At 38.6% G+C, this 24,747-nt stretch overlaps 1 protein-coding gene, 1 long non-coding RNA gene and 1 other non-coding gene across 9 annotated transcripts in view; 1 reads left to right on the top strand and 2 right to left on the bottom strand.

Annotated features, from left to right (window-relative positions):
* Window positions 1–2,128: 2,128 nt before the first annotated feature.
* Window positions 2,129–2,201, bottom strand: TRNAR-ACG (transfer RNA arginine (anticodon ACG)). The gene has a single exon. It is a non-coding gene; the product is annotated as a tRNA-Arg (tRNA).
* Window positions 2,202–5,990: 3,789 nt separating this feature from the next.
* The window catches only part of LOC111263192 (uncharacterized), a 26,920-nt gene continuing 8,163 nt past the window's right edge, over window positions 5,991–24,747 (bottom strand). Inside the window, exons 3-4 of one of the 3 annotated variants that reach the window (XR_002682088.2) lie at window positions 21,847–21,904; window positions 5,991–6,342 (exon numbers count right to left, since the gene is read on the bottom strand). This is a non-coding gene — a long non-coding RNA (uncharacterized LOC111263192). Of the gene's footprint in view, window positions 6,343–19,506; window positions 19,721–21,468; window positions 21,905–24,747 lie in introns of those variants that run through there. The other 2 variants (XR_015312191.1, XR_002682087.2) reach the window with 2 other exon arrangements.
* LOC111263191 (uncharacterized) lies at window positions 8,091–19,306 on the top strand. Of its 5 annotated transcripts, none has more exons than XM_022838082.2 (5): window positions 8,091–8,615; window positions 9,112–9,869; window positions 11,500–11,572; window positions 12,536–12,827; window positions 13,220–13,919. In XM_022838082.2, the coding sequence occupies exons 2-4, from the start codon at window positions 9,315–9,317 to the stop codon at window positions 12,760–12,762; spliced, it is 855 nt and encodes a 284-aa protein (XP_022693817.1). In that variant the 5' UTR covers window positions 8,091–8,615; window positions 9,112–9,314; the 3' UTR covers window positions 12,763–12,827; window positions 13,220–13,919. The 5 variants fall into 5 exon arrangements, with proteins under 5 accessions (XP_022693817.1, XP_022693819.1, XP_022693818.1 ...); XM_022838084.2 differs by having other exon boundaries at window positions 9,381–9,869; XM_022838083.2 differs by having other exon boundaries at window positions 8,091–8,598.

The following is a 24,747-nucleotide window of genomic DNA, read 5'->3' on the forward strand; positions in this document are numbered from 1 at the left end:
CCATTAAAACTTCTTCTAAAAAAACGTCTGTAGACCTGGATAAGTCTGAATTTTCTAGATCATTTAAGATCATATCTACTAGATCCCTTCCTACGTGCTTTCCGTCTTCCTTTGCACTTGTTTAATAAACAATGATAATGACGAGTTCAATTTTTTATTTTTATCGTTGTACCGTAAATCCTAATGCTTCCATTCTCATAACCTACGATTATTAGCAGGTCTGTATAACAGTATGGACCTGACATATTTAGTACTTCATAAAAGACAATTATAGTTGGCAACAAAACGTAGTGTAGTGCAATGTAAAAGCATAATTTTTATATTTTACTGATTGCGCATGGATCATTATGTAGTATCATATCTCCAAAGTTGCGTTATATTTCGATTAACATAGGGATAGTATCGCCTAACTAACTTGTTTTTAAAAGTAGTGCACGTTTTTTAAAAAGAGATTTCATGAGAATACCGCAGCAAAATTCTTATAGTGCATTGTCAAAAAGGTATTGACTGTAAGACCAAATTTGAAGCAAATATGTTTTTACATTTTAAAATAATATTCCTAATTAAGCGTGCCCCATTTTGATTTATGACCTTCGGCCCGTTTTTCTAATAATACCGTAAATTCAACACTGTAGCAGTTCTGTGGTTTCTGAGCAAAACACTGTAAAAAGCGATTTTTGCATCCCTGCCTTAAAATTATGTGAATACTATTGAAAATGCCCTACAAGAATTGCACTAGATAATAATCTGATGGTGCAAAAGCCGGGCTGTACGGCGGATGCTTCGAAAATCTCATCCGAGTTCTCTCAATTTTTGTCAGGTAGTCATAGATGTATGTGGTCTGGCATTGTCCTGGTGAGGGATATCCTTCTCTTCATTAATTCCGGTCTATTTTTTTCAATTGTTTGTAATAATCCTGTTAGTTGTTGACAGTAAAGATCCGAATTAGTCAATTTGCCAGGTGGTAGCAGCTATAATGTACAGTGCGTTTCATCATCACATTTTTTAACGCCAGCCTGTCCTGTACACTGTAAAGTACATTTTTTTATTTGTACATTTTTGTTGTATATGAGCCACTTTTCATCACATGCGCTCAAGCGATTCGAAAATAGTCTAATTTATGCTTGTATTGTAAAAAAAATGTGGTGAATATCATTTCGTTCGAGTTTGAACATACACAAAAAATGATCTCCATTGTATCCACTGAGTCATTCGATTTACAGAATAAAATACATCTTGCAGTAATGAATATAATATATTCGATAAAGTGTGTATGCCGCTAAACTTAATACGATTATTGAATTTATATGCTTGAAAAGACTTCTTTAGAAGGCACATCGTTATATACCTCGAAATCATTTTATCCAAGATCATTTCGAGGTATAAAATAAAAAGTAATCAGCTGTAGCTTTATGGGAACAAATAAAATGAAATCAAACTTGAAACAAAGATCCTGATAATATCAGTTTTATACATATTTTGCAACTTAGGGCATGCAACCCGGGGTACAGTTTAACGACTCTTTAATTTTACTTGAGAGTGTAGTGTGCTGATCCGAAACTCGACTCCACTATCTGTTTTACAGGTTTTTAAATTTACGTAACGCTGAAACAAAAGCCATGATAATGTACACTTTTCATAGTACTGAAACCCCGTCAAAAGCGATAAACTTAAAGTTGCGATTATTAATTTTTAATTGTTCAACGAGGTTTCTCGGGAGCTGCGGGCATCGCAGCCATATCCTGGGCGCTGGAAGATTCATATCTACGTATAAATTGTCTTTATGAACTCTTGTTTTGCAAATATGCTTTTCCTCCGTAAAAATATTCGTCGTCTCAATCATGGCCATTTTTAGGATAATGTATCCATTGACTGTATCTGGGGGTTATCCGTCTATTCAACTGAAGTTTTCGTCTTTTTATAGTTATAAAATCCTTTGGCTACACAGTAAGCATTAAATTAAAAGATCCATTAAAAATTACTTAACCTAAAAATTGCGGGCCAAAGGGTGGATATGCGTACTTCTCGCGTGCTAAGCGAGCGGTCAGAACATCAGAACTCCATCCCCGACCTGAACCTCATTTTACAAACCCCTTACGTTAAGGGAACTAAAAATGCGTCACGAGGACGAGTCCGCCAGGATTCGAACCTGGAATCTTCTGATCCGTAGTCAGACGCGTTATCCATTGCGCCACGGACCCACGAGTCTTTGCGCTCACATACACACAGAAATAGAATCATTTATTCCTGCTACTGGAAACTCAATCATAACAGCTAAGGATGTTCTCTTTAGTGCCAATTAGGTTATTTCGTTATTATACCTTTTAGAGTCACCTATTGGAAGGAATTTACGTGAAATTTCAAAGAATTAGCTGAATATGTTTCCTATTTTATATACAAGAGTCAGCTAAGAAAATTCAAGGTGAGGCCAATTCATTTTTCTCAATGGACAATATTTTATTAATATTTTGAGCTGATTTAAACTTCATGAGAACCATGAAAAGCATTAACTTTTATCATTTGCTAAATAGGACTGTGATGGCATACGCGTTTTCGCCAGAAAACTCAGGTGTATTCAGGAATATCGTATGTTCAGCATCCCGCGTTTCAATACAAGTTTCAATTAGCCAATCATTTATACTTAGGTTGGAATTACTTAAACAAATTTCACAATATCCGTGATAAATTGCCTACCTGAAAATCAGCAGTAGATTGATACGTGCATTTTACAGAAACTCTAAATTGCTTACTGGTCGATTTACTAGTAATAACACTCTTCTAATACAGGTTAAGTACTGTGCGCTTTTTAGAGTATAGCAGAAGTACCCTCTACTTTTCAAGTATGCTCCACGGAGCATATACAGCAGTGGACATGAGTAACTACAATAACTGTAGTTTAAATTTTCGTATTTAAATGTTAACCATAAAAACGTCAGAAAAGTATACAGTGGTGACTGTCACTGCAAAGCATACTGCAATACAATATTTAGAGGAAGGAGAAACTAAGAGAGTATGCGGCAACCATCTCATGAATGTTCTCTGGTTCTGTCACCAACTCCTGCATAGTCTAAGAGCGTCAATCTTAGCTTGTTAGCATAGAGACCCAGAAACCAGCGCAATGCACAAAACGCGCTACCTGGTTGGCTGGCAACAAATGATCGCGTTAATTCATATAATATTATATACATATGTATTGAGGCACATAGGAGTGATAAGCTGAGATGCAATATCCTATATCATACATATAATAAATCGTATAGTGTAAAATTATTAAAAGCTCTTCGATTTTGCGGTACCACCTTTTTACAAAACCATAGTTTTGGTGCCTTCTCTAGATGCGAGTTTATTGTAGAGATTAACAATGTGTTATTCTGCATAGCTTTACCTCCTCGTTAGAGTTTGCACCGAATTGTGGAGAGTATCGAGCGATATCGGTCAATAATGCGACACTCAGAAAACATGTAGAAATATAATTTAGCCCCTACGAAACGCACCAGGGCTTCAATGAATAGTGTGTTTAGTAGTGACTGCGTATAAAAGCCAAGGACGCTCAGCATGAACAAAATAGGGGCACCGAGTCCCGCGGCCTCCTATCGCAGGTTCAATCGACGTCAGTTGCAAAACGATCCGCTTAAGAACTAGATGGGGAGGAGGTTGCGCAAACAAATTTCCGCGTAGGGCTGATTTTGGAGTTAAAAACGTCGCCAATTGATTGAGAGGGGTCAAAGCTATTGAGCCTGCTCCGAATAGAATGAAAGTGACCTCTGAAGGTCTCTCCTAGGCTGACAATGGACTAATACCTGCGATCTGAATCCCACAAGAAGACAAGTAGGCAGCGCGGATAACTGAATCAATAGTATGTACTCAGTATGTTAGAGTTGTGCGACTACTAGCAAGGTGAGATATACAAATAGGCAGGTGAGAGCTCTTTATTAGGGGAAGGTATTTATTTATAGAGAAATTAGAGCGGGATATTTAAAATACAAGAGTAAAATTTATTTGGTTTGCGAAAGGTCAGAGAGGAGCTACTCTAAAAGATTGTATCGTGACAATTTACGAAATAAACAAGAGTACGTGCTAGCGCTTTTTAATCCTGTTCGAAGAAGTAAAATGCTTTCATTATTAGCATTAATAGAACCTACAGTATAATTCAGGCGGTACCTAACTGTGCAACATAATTTAAGCATATTGAGTTTTTTTTTACCTGCGATACTGGCTGATTCCAATACCTGTCCAATAACTACGCAGATACGTCTCATATACGTAGTCAGTATTCGGGCGCCATACTTCCCAATCTTACTGGGAAGTTTTTTAGTGAAAAGAAATGATTTCGACATATGTCGTATTCTAAATATACATACGGTATCCCTGCGTTAATTTTAGACGAATAGCAAATTAGTATTGGCAAAGTAACTGCGGCACATATTTTGTTATACACAATATTGTGGTAGTAGGGTAATAAAATACACACTCAAATAACAAACGGATTAATGTTCGACAAGGAAATTCAATATGATTACTGCTAAATCTCCGAAACAACCTATCGAAGGTTCTTAATTAATTTTTCAACAGTGAGATATCAGATAAATGCAACGCCATAATTAGATAGATAGTTGGAATATATTTCAGGGAGAAGTAGGATTGATTGAAGAAACGATGACATACTAGATATCTCTTAAAAATGGTTGAAAAAAACTTTCGTAGAAGCATTTTTACTTATTTGGCATGATAACTTATTTGGTCAGAACTTATCTGTATATTACACTTATTTAGGTGATGATTTTGCATACTTACCATTGTCTACGGTTTACCATCTACGGTTTCTCCGCTAGTCGGTATTTTATCACAAAAACGTACAGCAAACATCGTCGATATCATATCCGTCGAGAAAGCGGTCTTGCAATGTCGCATTCCGAAAACAGTTGCATAGAAGTGGTTGCATCGGATCTTTCAGGACGAAAGTCCGAGTTGGTATCCTTCAGCTACCAGGCTCTGCCTATTTTTCATTATTTCATCCACACTAAACGCTTAGTAAATGATCAAGTTGTGCTTTTATGCATCAGAGTTTGCCGCGAAGACGTATATTTTGCATCAAACTATAACGAAGGAGCGACAGACAAAGATATCTTCTGGCAGCCTTTATCAATAATTAAGCACATGCGTTGAGGGCGACGACAAGCTTTGTGCCAGTAAAGAACCGTTGTAGTAAATATCATTAGGTTGCCAATTACCGTAAATTCGACTCTACATGCTATTGTGAAGACAGTAATTATTTATCACGTATGTAGCAACCAACCTATTATTAAATTGGGATATTACAGTAATACCATAGTGGTAGGTAAAGCAAACCAATCTCGTCATGACGGTTTAAAAAATTTTGGAGAAAAAGGTAAGCATTAAAAATACGGCTGGCAGTTGGTATGTTATGTCGTAACCCTTGTCATGTTTGTAGGCCGTTATTATTTAGTTCTCATGACATTAGCACCCGATTAATGTAAAACACCACACGCCTGATGATTTTTTGTCTTTCAAATCTCATTTTGTTTTTCACCCTTTTTGAGACATCTAGCGTTCATATTGACATATATATATATATATATATATGGGAACTCAGATTGTCTTGATTAGTAGGCTATGGAAAATCAAAACAGTTTGCTTCCTTGAGTCTTTAACAAACTGCTAATTAAGGATAAAGGCCAGATTTTGCAGACGACGTGTAAATCGCTCATCCTTGTACGTGTCCTTTGTATGCAGGTAAGCTTATTTCCATTAATTGATGCTTGGTTTTTCTTAGAAAAGAAAATGAGGCTGGCCATTTACTCTGTTAGCCTTATAAGCCTAGGCGCCGGGTAGTGTTTCATATGCTTTAGCGCTAACGCAGGCAAAAAGACAGTGCATGCGATGTTCTCTAAGGAGGTTCAGTAGCTTTTCGATTGAAAACCAAGACTATTTATTAATTTCAGCCTTCATTCAGATTCATTGTGAATCAAGGTTTATAATTTTTTTTAATGACAAAAACCACTTTTGACCGAAATATGTTTCAAAATTTTTACGGCGTTCACACCAATCGAAGAAGGCCATCGTGAGAGCTTACTGACTAACCATTCTAAATTTTTAGATTCAACAAAAAGACACCGCTTTTTGGGATAAACAATCTTCTTTTTATGCGCGGCACTCCAGGTGTATACTGCCAACGAATATAGGTATTGCAAGCTTCAAACGGGCAATATCCTAACAGGGATCAGGGGTACACGATGCTTCTTCTTTGCTATAACGAGAAGCTTGTCCACAGTGAGAGTTCCACACTGTCTGTAGTGTAGCAGCTCTATATAGGAAAAACACCTAAAAAACGAAGGTGTTCGTTAAATAGATGCTCTCTATCATATTTTAGCATATGTTTACTTCAGCTTATATTTATTAAAGCGAATTTCGGATGTCATTTGTATAGAAACGATTTATTTCTTATGTGTGCAATGGGATGTATATTAGTTTAGGCCCCTTCCTGTATATGTGTAAGTGCTTTTTTAACTGAGAGGAAACTACTGTCCTTTTTGACAGCATATCCAATCCTAGCCTTTTCAAACTAATATAAAATAATTAAAGCCTTTGGATATGAGTATAACGGCCACACGGCTTCTGTGAATACACGCACTACAAGCTTACATTATACTGATAGATATTATAGATAGATATTATAAGATATGATATTGTGGGCATGTATGAGTACATTTAACTGCCTAGGTTCTAGTGTTTGTAAGCTGGTTAGCCGACTTCATTAAGCTACACTGGCTGGAATGAGATCTAGAACAGCTTGCTTTACAAAGTCAGAGCAAATACCATTTCTTCTGGGTTTGAGGTTTTCTTGCGTTTCGCGAATACGGCGTTAAAACCATGCACCGGGCATTGTGTTATATTATGCCGATAACCTTTGTCCACTTTTGTCCACCTGCCGTTAGTCCAAGCTGAAGCTGATGCGTACGAAAGATTTATTTCGGCCCATTTTGACCTTTATTTTTGCGTAAATGTTCTACATGTTTGAATCTCTCGAAGACTGGATACTTCTCCAATATTCTTAATGAACGCCAAAGTGATGGTTAACAGGTTTGTTAGAAGGTTTCAAGTTGTTGCGCGCAGGCCTAGTACTAGTCGTAAGTGCCGGCTTCACTGTGTACGAACTCAGTAAATCCTTTTTTACTTTCTCCTCTACGATCAGCTCCTTTAGTTTGATCCGAAGAACTAAGATCCCGTACTTGGCAATCAATGCAATTTTCAAATTAGATGACCCTCTTTTCAATTGAGTTTTCTTGTCTCAAGAATAGTAGTCATTCAGAATTTGGTAATACTCATGGTACAGCTCTTTCATTTTAATGTGATAGAATAAGTTCCAACAAATGGAATGCACTGATTATTATAGCATTTCACACTACTACTACTTTTTCCACTTGTATTTAAAATGTTCAGCTTTATAATTATTAAAAAAATAGCAAACCACCAGCTGAAATTTAAATAACACTTAGCTGAACGAACAAAGTTCACTTAGCTTGAACTTAATCTTAATAGAAAGTACAAGGTTCGAGACAAAATGAAAGGATATTAATATCGGTAATCTATAAGCTGTATCTGAATACAACAGATATTTTGATGACATATTTCGTACGTACGCAGGGGAAAGCTGGATTAACTTATGACATATTTATTGAATGTAAACTCCGTTCATTTCGAGGCATAAATTGCTTTCAAGAAATGATTTTTATACTCGCCGACCTTCTAATGATTACTCTAGTGACTGCGCCCAATCTAATATAATATAGGCCAGAGGTTCGAAAAATCTAAAAGACTAAAAATGACAAAGAGCCTGAGAGAAGTTCGCAAAGGCAACTGTTTTTATGCTTAGATATGGGATGAAATTTCTATGTCGGTAGGCTAATATGATATCTGTAGTTTTCCACATGTCACAGTGATCATTCGAAAGTTATTATCATCCACACGAAAGGGCTGGTAATTAGTTATAGACCGATTAACTCAGCAAACTATTTACACGTGATTTAAGTTCACTTGAAAAAGCGTAAGTAGGGGGCTGTGTAGTTAAAATAACGAAGAGAAACAGAGTAAGCCTTTGTAAAAACGCGGGGCGAAGCACTGCTCCTAAAGGCTGTCAAAACGAATCTAGACATTCTAATTCCTCTAGGGAATACCGCCTTTTCATGTCTGTCGAGTATTTATTTTTCTATTAGTGGTAGACCAAGAGAGCTTCAGCTGCCACGACTGCTATTCCCTGAACATGTGTATTTTCCTTCAACAAGTTATTGTATAAAGAATTGTTCTCCAATCGCTTTGGATTACGTGCAAACAACAGGAAAAAGCAAGTGATCTACCGTGTGCCTGTACTTACCACAACAATCTCTTTGCTAAAAATTATCACCGCTAACACCCCACAAATTAGGATCCGTTACGAGCTTGAAAGCTAAGTATCTTGAGGCCAGTTTACGCAAACGAAGCAAGGGTGTAATAGAATTTATGTTTGTCAAACGTGATCCAAGGAGCCATGTTCAAGTAAAACTGCCGTCGTAGACACCATGCGGGGAAATTCTACAAAATGTAAATATCGAGTTCAGGTACGATCTATCTAGCAGTACAACATATTCTAGAAGTTACGTACCTACTTAGGATATAGAGATCTTTTTTGATATGTGTATTTTTTGATGTAGGATATAGAAATTGATTTTTAAAAAATCAATAGGTTTTCGATAAAGTCCTTTGAGAGCACGTAGTTAGGATAGGTCACCTTACGCCGAGTTTAGAACGTTACTTCGAAGCGGTTCTACAGCTGAATCATGCGTCATAATCTCACACGTGCAAAGCGCCGTAGTCAGTACAAAAAAAAAGTGCCTCGTGGAATATAGTAGTGGTTAGTTCTATAATGTATTCGGGCACATTATAGCACCCTAGAACGATTCGTAAATTTGTGCTACTCTTTCGCCAGTGCCGTCTTACTGGTAGAGGTGACACGCTTCCCATTAAAATTCTGTAAATAATGCGATGACTGTGTTCATGAATTACTTTTGTATAAAACTTTTGCTTTTGGGTTAACTAGCCAATTGACGTTTCTAGTTCGTGAGTAACTGTGCACAAAACGACATGTGTAAGGTATGAGAAATCGACACGAAGAACGTTCCTGTCTTAAAGACTGAACTCTACCTATTAGCAAAATATAACGTAACCCCAATGGCTAACAGGAGAAAGGACCTACTCAATAACGATAAAATAAGGGGTGGAACTCTTTAAGATGACTTGTGGCCGGCCAACAGAAAACTATGATCATTCGCACGAAGTACGTGACTTTGCCTGTTCTAGTGATGGCCTTTTCGTTTTCTTGCCAGTCGTTGGTGATATCAACCGACAGTACTTCTGAGAATGGCACTAAGATCACACAACAATACAGAACAACCAATGGAAGTGCCAACAAAGTATGGCCTTCTATTAAAAAAAAGTTGTCTGCCATACATTCGATGCGCGCCTTGGGAAACCAAACGCACCGAATTTCGAAAGTTTCCGCGTTCGCTGACGCTTTTGGTTCATCACTAGTGATGACTGTTTTATCCGAGTTGGGCGACAAAACGTTCTTCATTACGGCAATCCTCGCAGCACGTCACTCTCGATGTGTCATTTACTGGGGAGCTATGGCAGCATTGGCTCTTATGACACTAACCGCTACAGGACTTGGGTATGCAATACAATTTGTTCCCACTTACATTGTACACTATTCGTCGATTTGCCTGTTTATTTTATTCGGCCTACACATGCTCTATGAGGGAGTGATGAAATGCAGAGGAAACGACTCTGAATCAGAAGAGGGCGATATGAAACAGGTCAGTATTCCCTAGCTTGGCGCAATAGTAAATAAATAGCAGTGATTAGTGTCGATTGACCGGACACTTCTAACCAGGACATTTCTTTTCGTATCCTAATTACTTTCTCCTGCTATCGGCTCATTTTGTGAAGTTATCATGCCTACTACTTATTCTGACTACCTATTATGCAACTACTCTGAAAGTTGTTTTACTTCGAGCTAGTTCCAAGAATATGCAATCAAGGAGGAACGTTTGTTACCTGCATGCAGCATTTCCTTCAGAGTTATGAGCTGTAAGAATATGCCATTGTGAATGACTAATATGACCTGCGCTTTTCTATTGTGGCTACCCAAAGTATCACTCCCTGTTACTTCGGAGTGCTGGCTTTAATTTGTATAAGGTGCCAATCGCCTGAAGCAATGCTGGATGGCGGTACCGGACGAAAAATTCCAACTGTTGATAGGCGAAGTAAAATTAGCAGCTTCACACATGAGGGAGTGGGAGGAGAGAGCTGATTTTATGTTGACGACAGAGCCTTTGAGGCTGTTTACGAAATTCACGAAGAACATTTTTAGGCGCAAAAAGTCCAGTAACTAGTGCTGAGATTCGCAGATCTCAGCTTAAAAGATAGTAGAAATGCGAACTTGTTATGCGCACCACCTACTCAACACTCTCTGGTGCGTTGAAGTTTAGAGCTATGACAGATCTATTTTCCGATAACCTACTATTCATACATAAGCTATATGTACAGATAAGATCTCGAGCGAGAGACTGCCAATTTATCTATGTGGGAACCATTTGCATTGGTGAGCTCTTTTGTGTTGTTTAGACGTGTGGTCTTCACTGTAGCTTCTTCTTAAGCGAAGTTTTCGATCACTGGATGGTTGGAAAGTCTCTTAATTGTTGGGACGTTTTTACGTCACGTTTGGGATAAAGTAGCCGGAGATAGGCAAATGATTGAAATAAAGAGCGGATTTAGCTGTGCACGTTTGTAATAGTATTGGAACACAATCGACTAGGCATAGTATAGGGGATTCTGATACTAGTCAAATGACAACAAGTCATGGTTGTAGCTATTACGGTCGAGACATATATTGACGGTGTGGCAAATGCAATATATGTAATATGGAAATAAGAAATGGTGCTTATCTGTTTTGTGTTGTACAATTAAATACGCTCTCTATTGCAATAATTTGCATATCTCTCACAGATTTACATCTGTTACTGTCCAGAGGCTTTTGCCTTACCTAGCTTTAGGTGGCATGATAATGTACGTGCGGACCAGCAAGTTTTGTGAGTTCCGGTTTCTTAGCTTAGCTTAGCTTGTCGTCTTTATGCTCATTTTCTATTACACAAGTCAACAGCTACTCAGGCCATACGTAATTCTGCGCTAGTCCAGGTGCTGTCCTTAAGTTGTCACCACTTTCGAAATATGCTTGCTTTTTTTTTGTTGTTGAAAACGCAGTTTAAGTTCGTGATAATTGGATCTTTATGTTCAATGTGTGAGAGGAAACCTTTGAACAATAAAATATATCATACAAAACATTCGACATTTGCATTTCCCTTCGAAGTGTATGGTAAAGCACTTTGTTTATTAATCTTGCTTGTACTCTGATAAGCACACTTACCGGGAATCTAATCGTTTCAGGACACAGGTTCGCCTCCGTGGTATAAATCTCCGTTTGCGAAAACTTTCATCTTAGTCCTATTTGCAGAATGGGGTAAGTCACGGAAATAAAGAATATTCCCTTGAAACCGGTAATAATATATAGGAATTCCGAGTTACCCATACTGAAGCCTCTCGATACCATAAATGAAAATATGCACTTGCACACGAGGCAACTAATAAAACAATGCTGTATTATCTGTATCTTGTTAAAAGAAACGAAGTAGGTGATGTAACGTATTGAGGAGTGCGTGATTCAGCAGTTCATCTTGTGAACAGATTTCTAAGTGCAGAAGCTCAGGGGTTGTACGAGGGGGAGACATTGTCACATTTTGGGCAAACGTCAGTAGCCTATTGATCTGGATTCACAGCTTGTCGGGACCACTGTTATAGCATCAACAGTTCTGCCATTTATAGATAATATACCAAATATATAACAAATAACATAAGCTTTGCTGTGTCAGAACTGTAGTATTTGTACTGAACTGTGTAGAAATTTGACGAGGCTACCGGTATATTAAGTTTCCTCAAGAACACAAATTGGAGCATTTTCTAGAGGTAGTAGTAGTAGGAAGTAGCGATGTGATCGATGCAGAACCTGCATCAAAGTTAGTTACGTATGTACTGATACTTATGTCATCCAGTGGCGTATATTTTAGGTGCATCATACAGAAAGACTAATAACTATAACTAGTCAATTAAGCCAATAGTAAATCTGTCAGCTCAAGGGATAGAGCTGCGGGAACCGTCCATGATAGTGATGCATTCTCGTCCAATTCAGTGTTGCCAATCCATGGAAAACGGACTACATTTGCCCTCCCTCAACATTTTGAATTGACAACTCTTTTCCTTCCCAAACGTGTTACGCAAAATGTCAATACTGAATGAGATAGGGTTGTGCTGTATCGTAGTATCCTTTGTGCTCGTATTGGCCTTTTCGGACCTCACTGCAACTGGGAGGTATATCAAGTCCTAGTGCACTAACATTTTCTTTCTCGCTCCGATCCTGCACGAGCAGGTGACCGATCTCAAATAGCGACCATTGGGCTTTCTGCTACAAAGCTCACATACGGCGTTTTCGTCGGTGCCTTATTGGCGCATGCTGTATGCACGCTTATTGCAGCGTTAGCTGGACAAGTCTTGGACAAATTCATTCCAGTTGCCGCCCTCACGATCGCGGGGGGCTTCGTATTTCTCGCATTTGCGGCATACTCGCTTGCTACGGGCTATTTGAATAACACGTGACTACGATTCGCGAAGCCAGCGTATCAAAGGCCCAATCCCTCCCTAGTTTAGGATCATACATGAAGGTATAGATCAACTACGTAACGGATACTACCGATATATCACGTTAATTCAAAACTACAATAGTCCAAGGCTGTTACTCTTTTGTATACAAATGAAGAACGGTTGCTTTTGATGTTATCTGCGATTATTTTTTTTTTCGTTTTCGTTTACCACAGTATTTATTATTTATTATTATGTCAACCTAATTTCTGCAAAATTTCTAGGTAACAATCTGAAAGACATGACTGAGTGAGCTGTCTCTCCGTCATTGACTGATTTGGCTTCTTATCGAGGCGCGTTTAGTTGGCCAGCTAAAGGACTATTACTATTTACGCATTAGAGCAACTGTATAATGCCCAATCGTCAAAATTTGTGAGCCATGTTTTAATCGTTTGGTATTCATTCATTTATTCAGGAACCGACGTTGCGACCACGGTTGTCCACAGCATGCATCATACAATTCACACTCCATAGCGGCCGATAAGTTGGTCCTTCACCGGCGGCAACAGGGAGGCCCAATTGACGTAGCTCATTCGGCGCAACTTTGACAGTTCCGCCTCTTTGTATTTGACAGCAAAAATATTACAACAATAACGAAAACGCATAATACAGACGACCTCTATAAATCGGGAGGTGGTTGATGGATGCATGAAGACCGGTATCGTCGCCGCCCGTTGCCAGCCAGTATAAGAACCCATATTTTAACTAGTATCGATTTAAATAGAGTAATTTAGCTTATTGATTACAACTGGCCCGTGGCAATCGAGTGAGCAATATGGTTATATTGTATGTATGATTAGTATAACACAGCTCAAACAATAGAACGCAAAACAAAATTGGAAGGTTCTAAGAGTCATAATGGTAATCGTGAGGTTTTATATAACTTTTTTTTGTACATGTTTTTCTATTACAAGATGTAAGATTACAACATTATACAGTGAATGTTTGTCTTCCCAAAGTTATGTGCGAAGTAGCTTTTGCCTCGGTGCGAGGAAGCTTTTTTTGCGAAGTGTAAGCTCATCGCCCGCCCCCACTACATGGTGATTACGTATTAAAACCAATATATAATTTAGTTCTCTAAAGTGAACGTTTTTGCCGAGGTTTACAAAGAAAAAGATTTACTACCTTACAATAACAAATGCTGGGTCAGACATAATAGAATTTAGCTTTCGGTGTCTCTCTGGCCTATAAGTATCGGACGCATAGGCTACGCCTCGGATAACAGTTGTAATGAAAAGGTACGGTCAAGTTACATAGATTTGGCTGGATGCTATATGTATTTGATAGATGAAGTTTTGGCCAAGCAGGAGACTTGAAGGTATTTCAGTCGAAAATTTTCTATTATGAATTCATCGGAGAGATATATATCTTATTGATACAGGAATTGCACGGATACCTAATGCGGAATTACGTTCTTGCGGAGACTATTAGGGCAAACGCGATCAAGACCCAATTTGGGTATATTTTTATAAGGATAAAATTTGTTGGTATAGTTGTGCGTTTCGATTTACATCGACCGCAATATCGCGCAGTCAACGTATAAAAAGGCACTATGGGAAATAACTGCTAACAAATTTTAATTGTTGCCCGAATAAAAATGCATTGCAAACTGGTAACCAATAAATTGGCAGTACGTTTATCGAAATGTGTGATACGTAAGCGGTACGTAACAGCTAATGAAAGCATTAGGGTCCATTGAGCCGGATCATAGAGCGTATGCGATTTTGTTTGTAATATGAGCATGGCCTGCTACAACGGCGGGTATATAGGAAAACCCTGGCATCCAGCGACGCGCCAGTACTAGAATGGAGTTTTGGCAACGGGCAAATAAGTTGTAGCATAGACGGCGAGTGCGTCTTGATATCCTTGAGGAAAAACTGATCAAGTATTGAGCCTATAATCCAATATGGGAACGGAAGAAAGAACGTGACACCGTACCGTTGAGCCATGCGTTTGACTCCTACGTTGCACATAATAAGCGTGCCATAAAATGAGGTCCTGGGCCGAAACGTTCGATAATAATTGTAAGGATGGATATGTTTCCTATTCGTCTACAATTAAGACTTCCTCTGTAGACACCGAGTAGAAATTCATATTTTCGTTTCTCGCGGTTACTTGTCAAAATACTACAAGAACTTTCCGGTATTTTATATATATTGCATAGTGCAAAAAAATTCAGGCTTTCCAAAAAGCTTTTTGCGGAGATATTTTTTTGGTTTGTTGGGAACAGCAGAGAAAGACAACCTACATATATTTGTAATGTAGAAGGATGTAAAGGGTAAATGTAGAAGAAAAATTTGAGCTTGACGTTTTTGCCAAAAAATCATTTAAACTAGAGGATTTTTAAACTAGGCGTGGGCCAAAACTTGGGTACAATTTGGGGGTTAGTGGATTATTTTTGACCAAATTATGAATACTGGAGAGGTACCTGCGACAGGTAGACGATTTTTCCACTACATTCTATCGAATGTTCGTCGAGCTATAACGGGGTAAAACAATTAAGTCCTATTTCTATCACTGCTCTGGAGCTATATTGCTGAAATTTTAGGGAAGTCCTTTCTTATTCCTTTCGAAAGCTTAGATAGTGAGGGAAAGATTAATGCTTATATGGAGTATTTCATCCATTAGCCTACAACAGATCGCAACGATTTTTTATTACGATTATTATTATTATTATTATACGAAAATGCTGGCTAAGGAAAAGATCATTAGATAAGAATGCATAGCTCATAGCCGAAATCAATTTGGTATTCACAAATATGTTCATCGGCGCCGGAAGGTTAAAAATAGTTTTACTTCTATTGGAAAAACTAGATGAAAGACCGTCAACCGATAATGTGGACAAAGCCTATAATATAGATAACAGTTTTGCTGCCATATGTCCACCGCCCGAGGATACTACTCAGTGTGCAACCTACCCCATCGTTCGTCGGCTCTTAGCGACTCATTTGCATATAATTAACGACGTTGTCGCGACGATCGAGCGCCATCTTTTATAAAAACCAGCAAACAAGCCTAGAGACACCTGAGGCAGTTTCGGGCGTTGTCCTCAAAAAAAAAAAAAAAAGCTAGAATGAAGTCTGCAAAGTCCCTCTCTAGTCCTTCGATATCGTTTGAGAACAGCGCAGTTGTTAGCCAGTTTCAGGCCACCATAGCATATTCTCGTCCACGGTTGTGGTGACAAAAGCCATCAGTTTAGCTAATATCCAGTCTTTCCGTGGGCGCTTGTAAACTCCTCACAACGATGCCAGTAACCGAAGCCCAATCTATACGGTGCAGTTTAGCATCCGGCCAAATACCGTATTGTCACGCAGCTATTAGAGAAAGAAGATTACTGATGGTAAAATATGGGGACGCCTCCGATTGTGTATATTTTGATTTTCGAAATCCGCATATACAACGGTCAGTGATGTGTTTTTTTTTATTGTAAAATAGGGCGAAACCCACCTATTGGGGTTATATGGGCCAAAGAATGGGGAATTGTTGTTAATAAAGAAATTGTGTCACGGGATAGAGGAGGACATTAGGATAATTGATTTTCGTTTTCAACGGGTCCATTTGGTTGCGTTTTAGCTTACATAACCGCTCTGATTTCTACTCGTGATGGGTAAAATTACCTGGTGTATTCATACACTTTGAATTCTGTCAAAAATGGTCTTATATTTGTTAACCATTCTCGACTGTGGTGATGATGATGATCGGAATTGTACGCAACGAAAAATCTCAAAAGCGAAAGAAGGACGTCACACAGTCAGCTTAACGACCGACATATCTGCTACTATCGGCTGACTGAAAAACAAAACTATAATGGTAAGTTTGTTGCAATTCGGAAATGCCTAGAGCAACCTGGCGTCATGCTATAGAATCTTAATAAATGCTTATTTATATAGAAAATATTTCCTTTTTGCCAACCCCCCGATGTAGAAATAGAGCGGATAAATCACTGTACATATGGAACAGCATTTCGTTGCCCTGATCTGCCGCTGTTTTAGCGGCAACGTCTGTCCTGTTCAATTGGACGTCGTTACATGATGCGCATATTGCCATCATTATAATATCAGCATAATATAGAGTACTTTCGCAGGGTTTCACAATTAGGTTCTATGTATTCTTATTCCTACTATTCTTATTGCTATGTTTTACTGTCTGTTATAGAAAACGCGAATTACAATTCTCCGGTGTGTAGCTACATAAATGGTCGCGATCAGACTGTGTAGTAACTTAACTGAGGTTCTTCTCGAATATTGGATTGGTAGGATTTTCCAATAATAATGGACGCAGTGTACTACTTCCTTTCTTGAGTTGATACTGCCCGTCCGCCATCTTATAGCGTGTAGCCCGTCGCGTATGTATCGTACGATAGAGATCTTACAGCTGTGGTTAAGCATTTCACCACGGATTCTGAATGAATCAATGGCATGAAGTCATCAGAATGATCCGCTTTATTAGCGGCCATAGCAGCTGTTGTTAAAAGAGCTTTTTTTTTTTTTCTTCTAGAAATCTCGGTTACTGTATGCTGTGAGCAAGAGGCGGAAATCTTCGTTTTCGACAAAACGTTTCCCGCGAACAAATGCCATATCTGCAGGCACAAAATCACCATAAGTAAGTTCAACAAAACCAGGAACTATGCCGAACACTCTGCATGGCACAATTAGAAGGTCCTCAAGCTGATATTGTGCTAGTTATTGAACGATCGTTTGGCAATAAAATTCATGTTGACACTCGTATCCTCTTACCCTGATACAGCACAATTTTGTTCTTAGCTGGTCATATTTACCGCCAAAGCGATTGGCATAAGGTACATAACAGGCATATCTAAAACCATAATTTGTTCTCGCGAATATGTCATCCGATTTTGGCAATATGTATTTGTCAACTCAAGTAGCATTCATGGTTGTCTTCTTAGCGTCTTGAGCGATAAGGGTACGCTGTGAAAATGTACTTCACAGTCATCTCCTAGGTGTTACCGGATCGCTGCTTTCAATTTTTTTGGCCCCGTTTCTACTTTATTCATTACAATGTATTTTGCTTTTGCGTCGAAGCGCTTTCTAAAAACGGCCAGACCCTATAGGGTGTTTGCCTAGATTAATCCGGATAATTCTATTTAACTAATTCATTCGATTAGTTGAAGAGAATATCGACAATTTATCTATTAACAGATTTTTCCGGACAAATCAGAAATCAAATTATAAAAACGTTCAGATGATTTCTGTCTTGGAAGACTACTCAAATGTATGACGGCAGTAGAAGAGCCAGCGCATCCGGTAAGCCACACAAGCGATAATTTTTAATAATAAAATACCTGTATCCTTTTTAATGGCTTAGATATTGTTACTATTGCTACAAGGAGGCTGGGTTCCATCCATTGTTTAAGTGAGTAAAACGCTTGGCTACGGAATCACACTGTTAGACGAGCGGTTCATGAAAGGGAATTGGAACTTTTTTGCTCTAAAAAGAAGTTGAAAAACCTTAAAAATATTAAAATAATATTAGTTATATTAATGAGCTGTTTAAGCCAACTTTTCCGTATATTTATATCATTAGAATATTAGGTTAGTTGTATTTTTAATCGTGAAGTATAGGTCCATAGTATTGGTCCTTATTATGCCACCTTAATCTATCTTCCAAATAGATATTGAATGAGATAATTAAATTGTTGATCTGTATTTTAGGGAGTTAAATACTTCTAATTTAATAATGAGTTTACAATTTATTGCAGGTGAAATTTTAAGAGAATGGATAAAGCAGTCACTCTAGATGAGCGTGTTTTTCAACGGTGAACTAGAAAGCGTTGTGTTAGTTATTGACCAGACAAATACATGCAGAGGCGCGCGCATCTTGAGGCTTTCGGAGTAGTGGAGTATAAAGAGACCCCCAAGTCGGGATCAGTGGGACATTTCACGCTCAGATTTTGCCAATAAAACATATTTTATACAAACATAAATATGTTACTCTATAGCGCGTCGTGGGTCGCGATGGCGGCCAGGCGCCCATCAGTAAAGTCAATCTGGATACCTATTATTGCGTCCTTGTTGCGTAAGCCAGTTATTAGTCCTAGTCAATTTTCTTTGCCGACAAGGCCAGTCGTCACTTGAATCAGCCCCTCGCAAGCAATAAACTAACATGAAAGAAGTGATTTGGTGTATCATTGTTGCTACGGGTGATATAATATAGAGTAAACAAATAGTAACGGAATTATAGGGAAAAGAAACACCAAAAATAGATGAAGATTACTTAGGTTCTACCTAATACTTTCGGTTACGCTGATATAAGTAAAAACTGTTTCTATATTGTGTCTGATATGGGCGTAGCAAGTTCGTTTGGACGGGCTCGAGCAGTAAACCTTGCGATTAAGGCCGCGATTGTAGGAGCAAAATCTTTCTCCGATTCACATTCTCCGATCAGTTGTTGTGAAGCCGTTCTTGCGATGGTGCGGTGTCCAGGTCTATTTACTTATTTAAGTTAGGCGCATTTTAGGTGACCTAGATGCAGTACCGTACGTAGTACCGAACACTGAACTGAAAGATTCATTTACGATAAAGCAAAGTCAGTCAGAGGACAAACTTAACTTGAAAACTAGAGCACGAGCTCGAATTATCTTGCGTCACTTCTAGACGTATGCGGTGAGAAACATGGGACAAGCTTAGAATGAAGGTAGAGGCCTGTACACTTACAATGTTTAAATATAAATTTTGCTTTAAAATTAGCTGTAAGTGCGTCGTAGGAACGCTGGCGCTATTCCTGTTTTTGTGTTTAACGTCGCTGTCCTTCTTAATGCAAATTGCGTCGACGTAAAAATGTTCGCATCCGAAATTCGTACGACAACGCTCACGACACAATAGGATTATTCCTTTATTCTTCCGGAGCCATTAATTCATGTAGGCCATGGTCGTTCACCATGTGCACGCCTATGAATCTGTTGAGTGAACGAATACAAAGCAGTTAATCATACGTGCATCATACGTACTTATTCTGAACCCGATAATCTGGCCGTGGGGCTCCAACATAATCGCCACCAATTGTATGCGAGTGTGCCGGCGGCATTCGCTCATTGTCAAGCAATATCTAATGTCTCGCCATCGACTCTGCCAGCCTTTGGATACATCTAGCGTCTAGTCACACCCACTTTTTGTCCGTTTTCAATACTACATTGGACTTGCACTCAGTCCTAAAGGATTCGATTGTAGTGTTTATGAAGTATCGACGATATCCTCTTTCGAACAGTTCGGATGAAACACATTTGGCTGCAGTCACAATGAAGATCTTCACTCTTCAAAAAACATTTGTGTTTATTAGTGAGTGATCTATTTTCGATAGAGCGCTTTGCAATGCCGACGAGCGATCGGACACAAGATAGTGCTTAATTGAAAATGCTCGTCTTAAATCTCAAATTCGCAGTGATGAGATGGCTTTTCCGTTGATTTTTTTCTCCATTGCAAATTTAGCCTAAAATATTATATCAGGTTCGATATCGGTGGTTTTATAATTGTGGTGTTTTACCTATATGCGTAAACCTCAAATGCGCGTATGTTAACTACAGGTAATCTGCGGCATTAGAGGACCACTTACTTACCTAGTTTTTGTCGGCTAAACTTTGCATAAGGCATTTGTAATATAAACAATGCTAGCAAACGTTTCTGCACGCATCCACCGATAGACAATACAAATGGTTAAGTTTAATCAAGTTGGCTTATTTTTTCTATGTAAAGGCAACAAAACAACAAGGCGTCCATACAGATACAGTAAAGCTAAGTTGGACACTCAAAGCCACTGGATATGACTGGGTTGAGATAGAAGACTGAGAAGAGATTTTATGAGATCATGAATTATCGTCGAGAGTTATACCGATCAACACGAGATTCAGCGTGCAGAATATCTGATTTCTGGTAGGCTGGATTGCACCTTCGGTGATTTGTTTGGGTAGCAACAAATCAGTGATGTTTATAGTTCTGATTGTGTCGAAGCTGCATTATCATTCATTTCCATGCGATTTGTTTCAGTCATTGAAATGAGAGAAGATTCTTAACTAAGATGAGAAGATTCTCAGCCTAGCTTAGGACGTACATTAAATATTCGTTTCCTGTGCTCGCTGTCGCAGGTAACCTCGTCATCATTGAGGAAGCGGAACGGTTGTCATGACAATATCAGGTCGCATTTAGGCGTAAGCTCCCCAAACAAAGATAGTGCGTAATATTTGAATGCTCACTTGTTTATCGTGCGATGCACGTCGACCTCGATAAACATCCATTACATAGTATTTAAGGCAAATACGAGAAAGGAGTCGATTGAATACGTTATACTCGTGTACCGTGGTTTGTTTGCCACACAGCTATCTCTGTATGGCAAGATGTCTGTATTTGCGAAGTCTGAGTGCGATTTCGAGGCGTTTAAGGTGTTTCTACTCTATGACGCAGCTGCTAGCTGACGGGAACTGAATAAGAGAAAAAGACCTTCAGTGGGTTACCTTGGTAATTAACGAGGCATTGGTCGTCTGCTTATGTGTTGATAATAACCTGTTGCGTTTGAAATCACCGAACGCGATCCCGACGTAGCCCCGCAAGAAGAAGTTGATTAATGGGGGAAACGTATTTGTGAAGCTTCGGCTTTTTTTTTTTAAGCACACGTTCGGTACGATTGTGCCATTGTCATATTGACAAGTGATTGTTTGGTGTATGAACTCGATCTTAGAGCTTTTTTCTGCAGAAACGACGAGACGTTGATGTTTTATTTTCTCAAGTGCTGTTATCAGATTCAAATTATGTACTAGATGACTTGTTTGTATTAAGAATGCCTAATCAACGCTATTTCTGACTGGTATTTTTGTACGTGGTATATGAAATTTCAGTTTTTTCATTTTCATATTAAACTCCTGGGTAGGCTTCGTACCAGCAGGGCTAATCTTAGTGGAAGACACCGCGTTTGTTCAATAATTAATGGGTGCGTGTTAAACCGAAAGACCAAATCAGTGGTATACGTTCTAGCTCGCCAAAAGAGCGCTATTTATTTAGAGTGGCCTCGAGACGAATTTTACATGTCTCTCACCTTCCAAACGAGCTCCATAGCTGAACGTTGTGAGGCTTTGCAAGTCTCCAGGATTGGCCTAAAATCAAAGAAGTAAAATCTATCGTGAGAGTTATTCCATAAAGGTTTTACGTCACCTATCATACACTATCTAATCGCAATTAATAAATTCTAATCGCCTAATTTTTCGCTACAATAAATTGGGATTTATGCCGCTACAAATCTGATCGTGTGAAAATTATACGTTCCAAGTAATGCGGCACCAATCTAAAACCTCTAATAAAAATTGCTATCTGTTTACACTGACATTTTCTGTATCCTAAATCCGTTAAACCAGCCTGTTGTACCGCTAAGGGCCAGAGTTGTGAAACAACGCGAACGCCCCCTAAGAGGCGCGGCGTCACAGAAGAAAGAAAATGTAATTAAAAAATTAGCATGGTTTACGTGGAACAATTTCGAAAGTGACTGCAATGCTTCCGATTATTACGTATGTATCCAAATACTGCGTTAACATCTACGTAAGTCTATTAGAAACAGGTCGGTATCCTAGCTTTCATAACAGTCATAGTTCTTCTAGCGTTGTCGAACTTTCAAATATTTAACTCAGTTTCCGCGGCTTTATTTACAAGAAAATGGTCAAATTTTGACACGGATAATTTTTTTCTATGTCGGTGTGGATGGTGTCGCTTTCGATCTTCGGCTAAATTGCCGGCGCCAGCTACCGCTAGTAATTTGCTTTATCGATCTCGAGTTAGGAGACGATTTCTATGAATAGATAGATACGCAAATTTCACGCGCAAAAAATCGATATCGTATTGATAGATACATACGAAGAGTACCTTGAACGCTATCGATTCTAATTTTTTCTACAGCATGTTCGGATTGTCGTCTCTAGGTGTTAGGCAATCACGTTTCATCCTTCGAAAGCTAACGTGTATGTCGAACTTGGTTCAACATACACATATACTTAAGTACGATAGCAAGAACTACTAAAAATTATCGCTCATGCAAAAGCTTGCATAGCTAAGATCAACCACAATATGCGGACTGAGCAATTATTGTTCATATAGATTATTTAACCTTGGTTAGTTAACAATAATTAGCGACTATATGTCGAAAACGAAATCTTTATTTAAAATTTTAACTTATCCTTAGAAATTAATCTGGCACTTACTCATCAAGCCGGTTCTCAACTATCACCAATCACGGTGATATGGTAATTAAAAGCGCTAGGATTTCTTTGGTTTATTTACCATGACTTGGCACACAGATCAGCCTTTCTTTACTGAAACTTCATTGCTGCAATCCAATCTACATAAATCTCCCTAGTAAGCCTGGCGGGCACGATGATATTAATTTGTAAAGTACAGGTTTCGTTGCAGTCTTCCCACCGAGATTAGACAAGAAAAAGTACTACGTTTTTGGAGTAAGCAGTTTCGGTTCAGGACGTCGTCGATGGCCCAGACTAGACCAGGTGTCATCCACAGAGTGCCCAACTCCGCCACTAGAAGATAGATTAGGCTAATGAAAAAGCTCTCGTTATACCAAATTGGACTCAAGGATGATAGTATTAGGCCGACGTACCAGCCTTAGTGTCTATCTGATTCCGCCACTAACAGTATCACCTGAAACAATTGTTTAGCAATCATTTCTATTGTTGATCTCGCAGATTTTCGCGTACGTTGATACACTAGTCAGATATTCTGTGAGTTGGCAGTAAATTTTTGGCACATTCGATCGTACCGTGCTTCCTTCTCTGATCTTCTGCGTGTCACTTTTTTTTGTTTTTATAACTCTGACGAAATGGGTTTCCATTAGCATTATTGTTCGCGATAATCCGTATCGTTTAATATTTGTAGATGTTGGATAATCGGCGACCCATCGGTATCAGTACCAAATCACTGAAGAACAATGCGGTCGAGATTGCAGTAAAAACTTACGCTGTGTCAATAAATATTGTCAAACGAGTTTATGCAGGTGTTTCCCGATTAATTGATCTATGCATATCTATACTATTGCCATACTTTGTTGGCACATATATATACAAACATACAAATACAATGGGATGGACGTGAATTTGATGCATTTAAGGGGGTTACACCGGCGATACCTTTTTGGAGATACCTAGTTATGGCATTATAGAGGCTACCTGTGCAGACGATCCTGACCGTATGGGCGAAAACGCTTACTTAGGTAAGTTGGCGGGACAGTAATTTAAAACGGGTCATCTTGGAAAAGGCGCGCGTTTAAAAGGAAGGGACCGCGATTATAAATTGCAACTTTGCTAGATTTGTCCGATTTTTATACATTTGATTTCGTTCGTTATTTTAATATACGTGAGAATTACAATTTAGATTAAGCCTTATAGCTTGCTGGCATTCTTCGTTAGTTATTGCACCTTTTTTTAGCCTGTGTGGGGAAGATCATAGCAACTACCTCCATTTTCTACAGTCGACTGAACTTTTGCTAAAGAGGTTTCCAGGCTCGATCGATGTGAATCTATGATAACATTAATATTCTCCTATGCAAACAAAATCGATTGCATCCCATAACAGGCCACCTTTGGCCTTTATCAGTTCCGCGTTACAGCCTAATTTCGTTATGAATTTATGCCTAGCAAGTTCAATACGCTAAAAACGATGCGTTTTCAGACATGATATATGTGATCTTACTATTGAATAGATGGTTGGTACTTTTACTATAGTATGTACTTCCCATAGACACGTATTTGAGCTGGGTTTGACACAGGTCGCCTGACAATTTTAGCGTTCGACTTAGCTCCTTTTTATTAGACGTTCTGTCGTTTGCTTTACATTTTTAAATAACTTTAAATTTAAAAAAAAAAAAAAAAAAAAAATATATATATATATATATATATATATATATTTTACCATTAGGAACCAGTCGTCTGATCTAATGTTT

This window comes from Varroa jacobsoni, unplaced genomic scaffold (assembly GCF_002532875.2).
Source record: "Varroa jacobsoni isolate VJ856 unplaced genomic scaffold, vjacob_1.0 scaffold_742, whole genome shotgun sequence".
Taxonomy (NCBI): domain Eukaryota; kingdom Metazoa; phylum Arthropoda; class Arachnida; order Mesostigmata; family Varroidae; genus Varroa; species Varroa jacobsoni.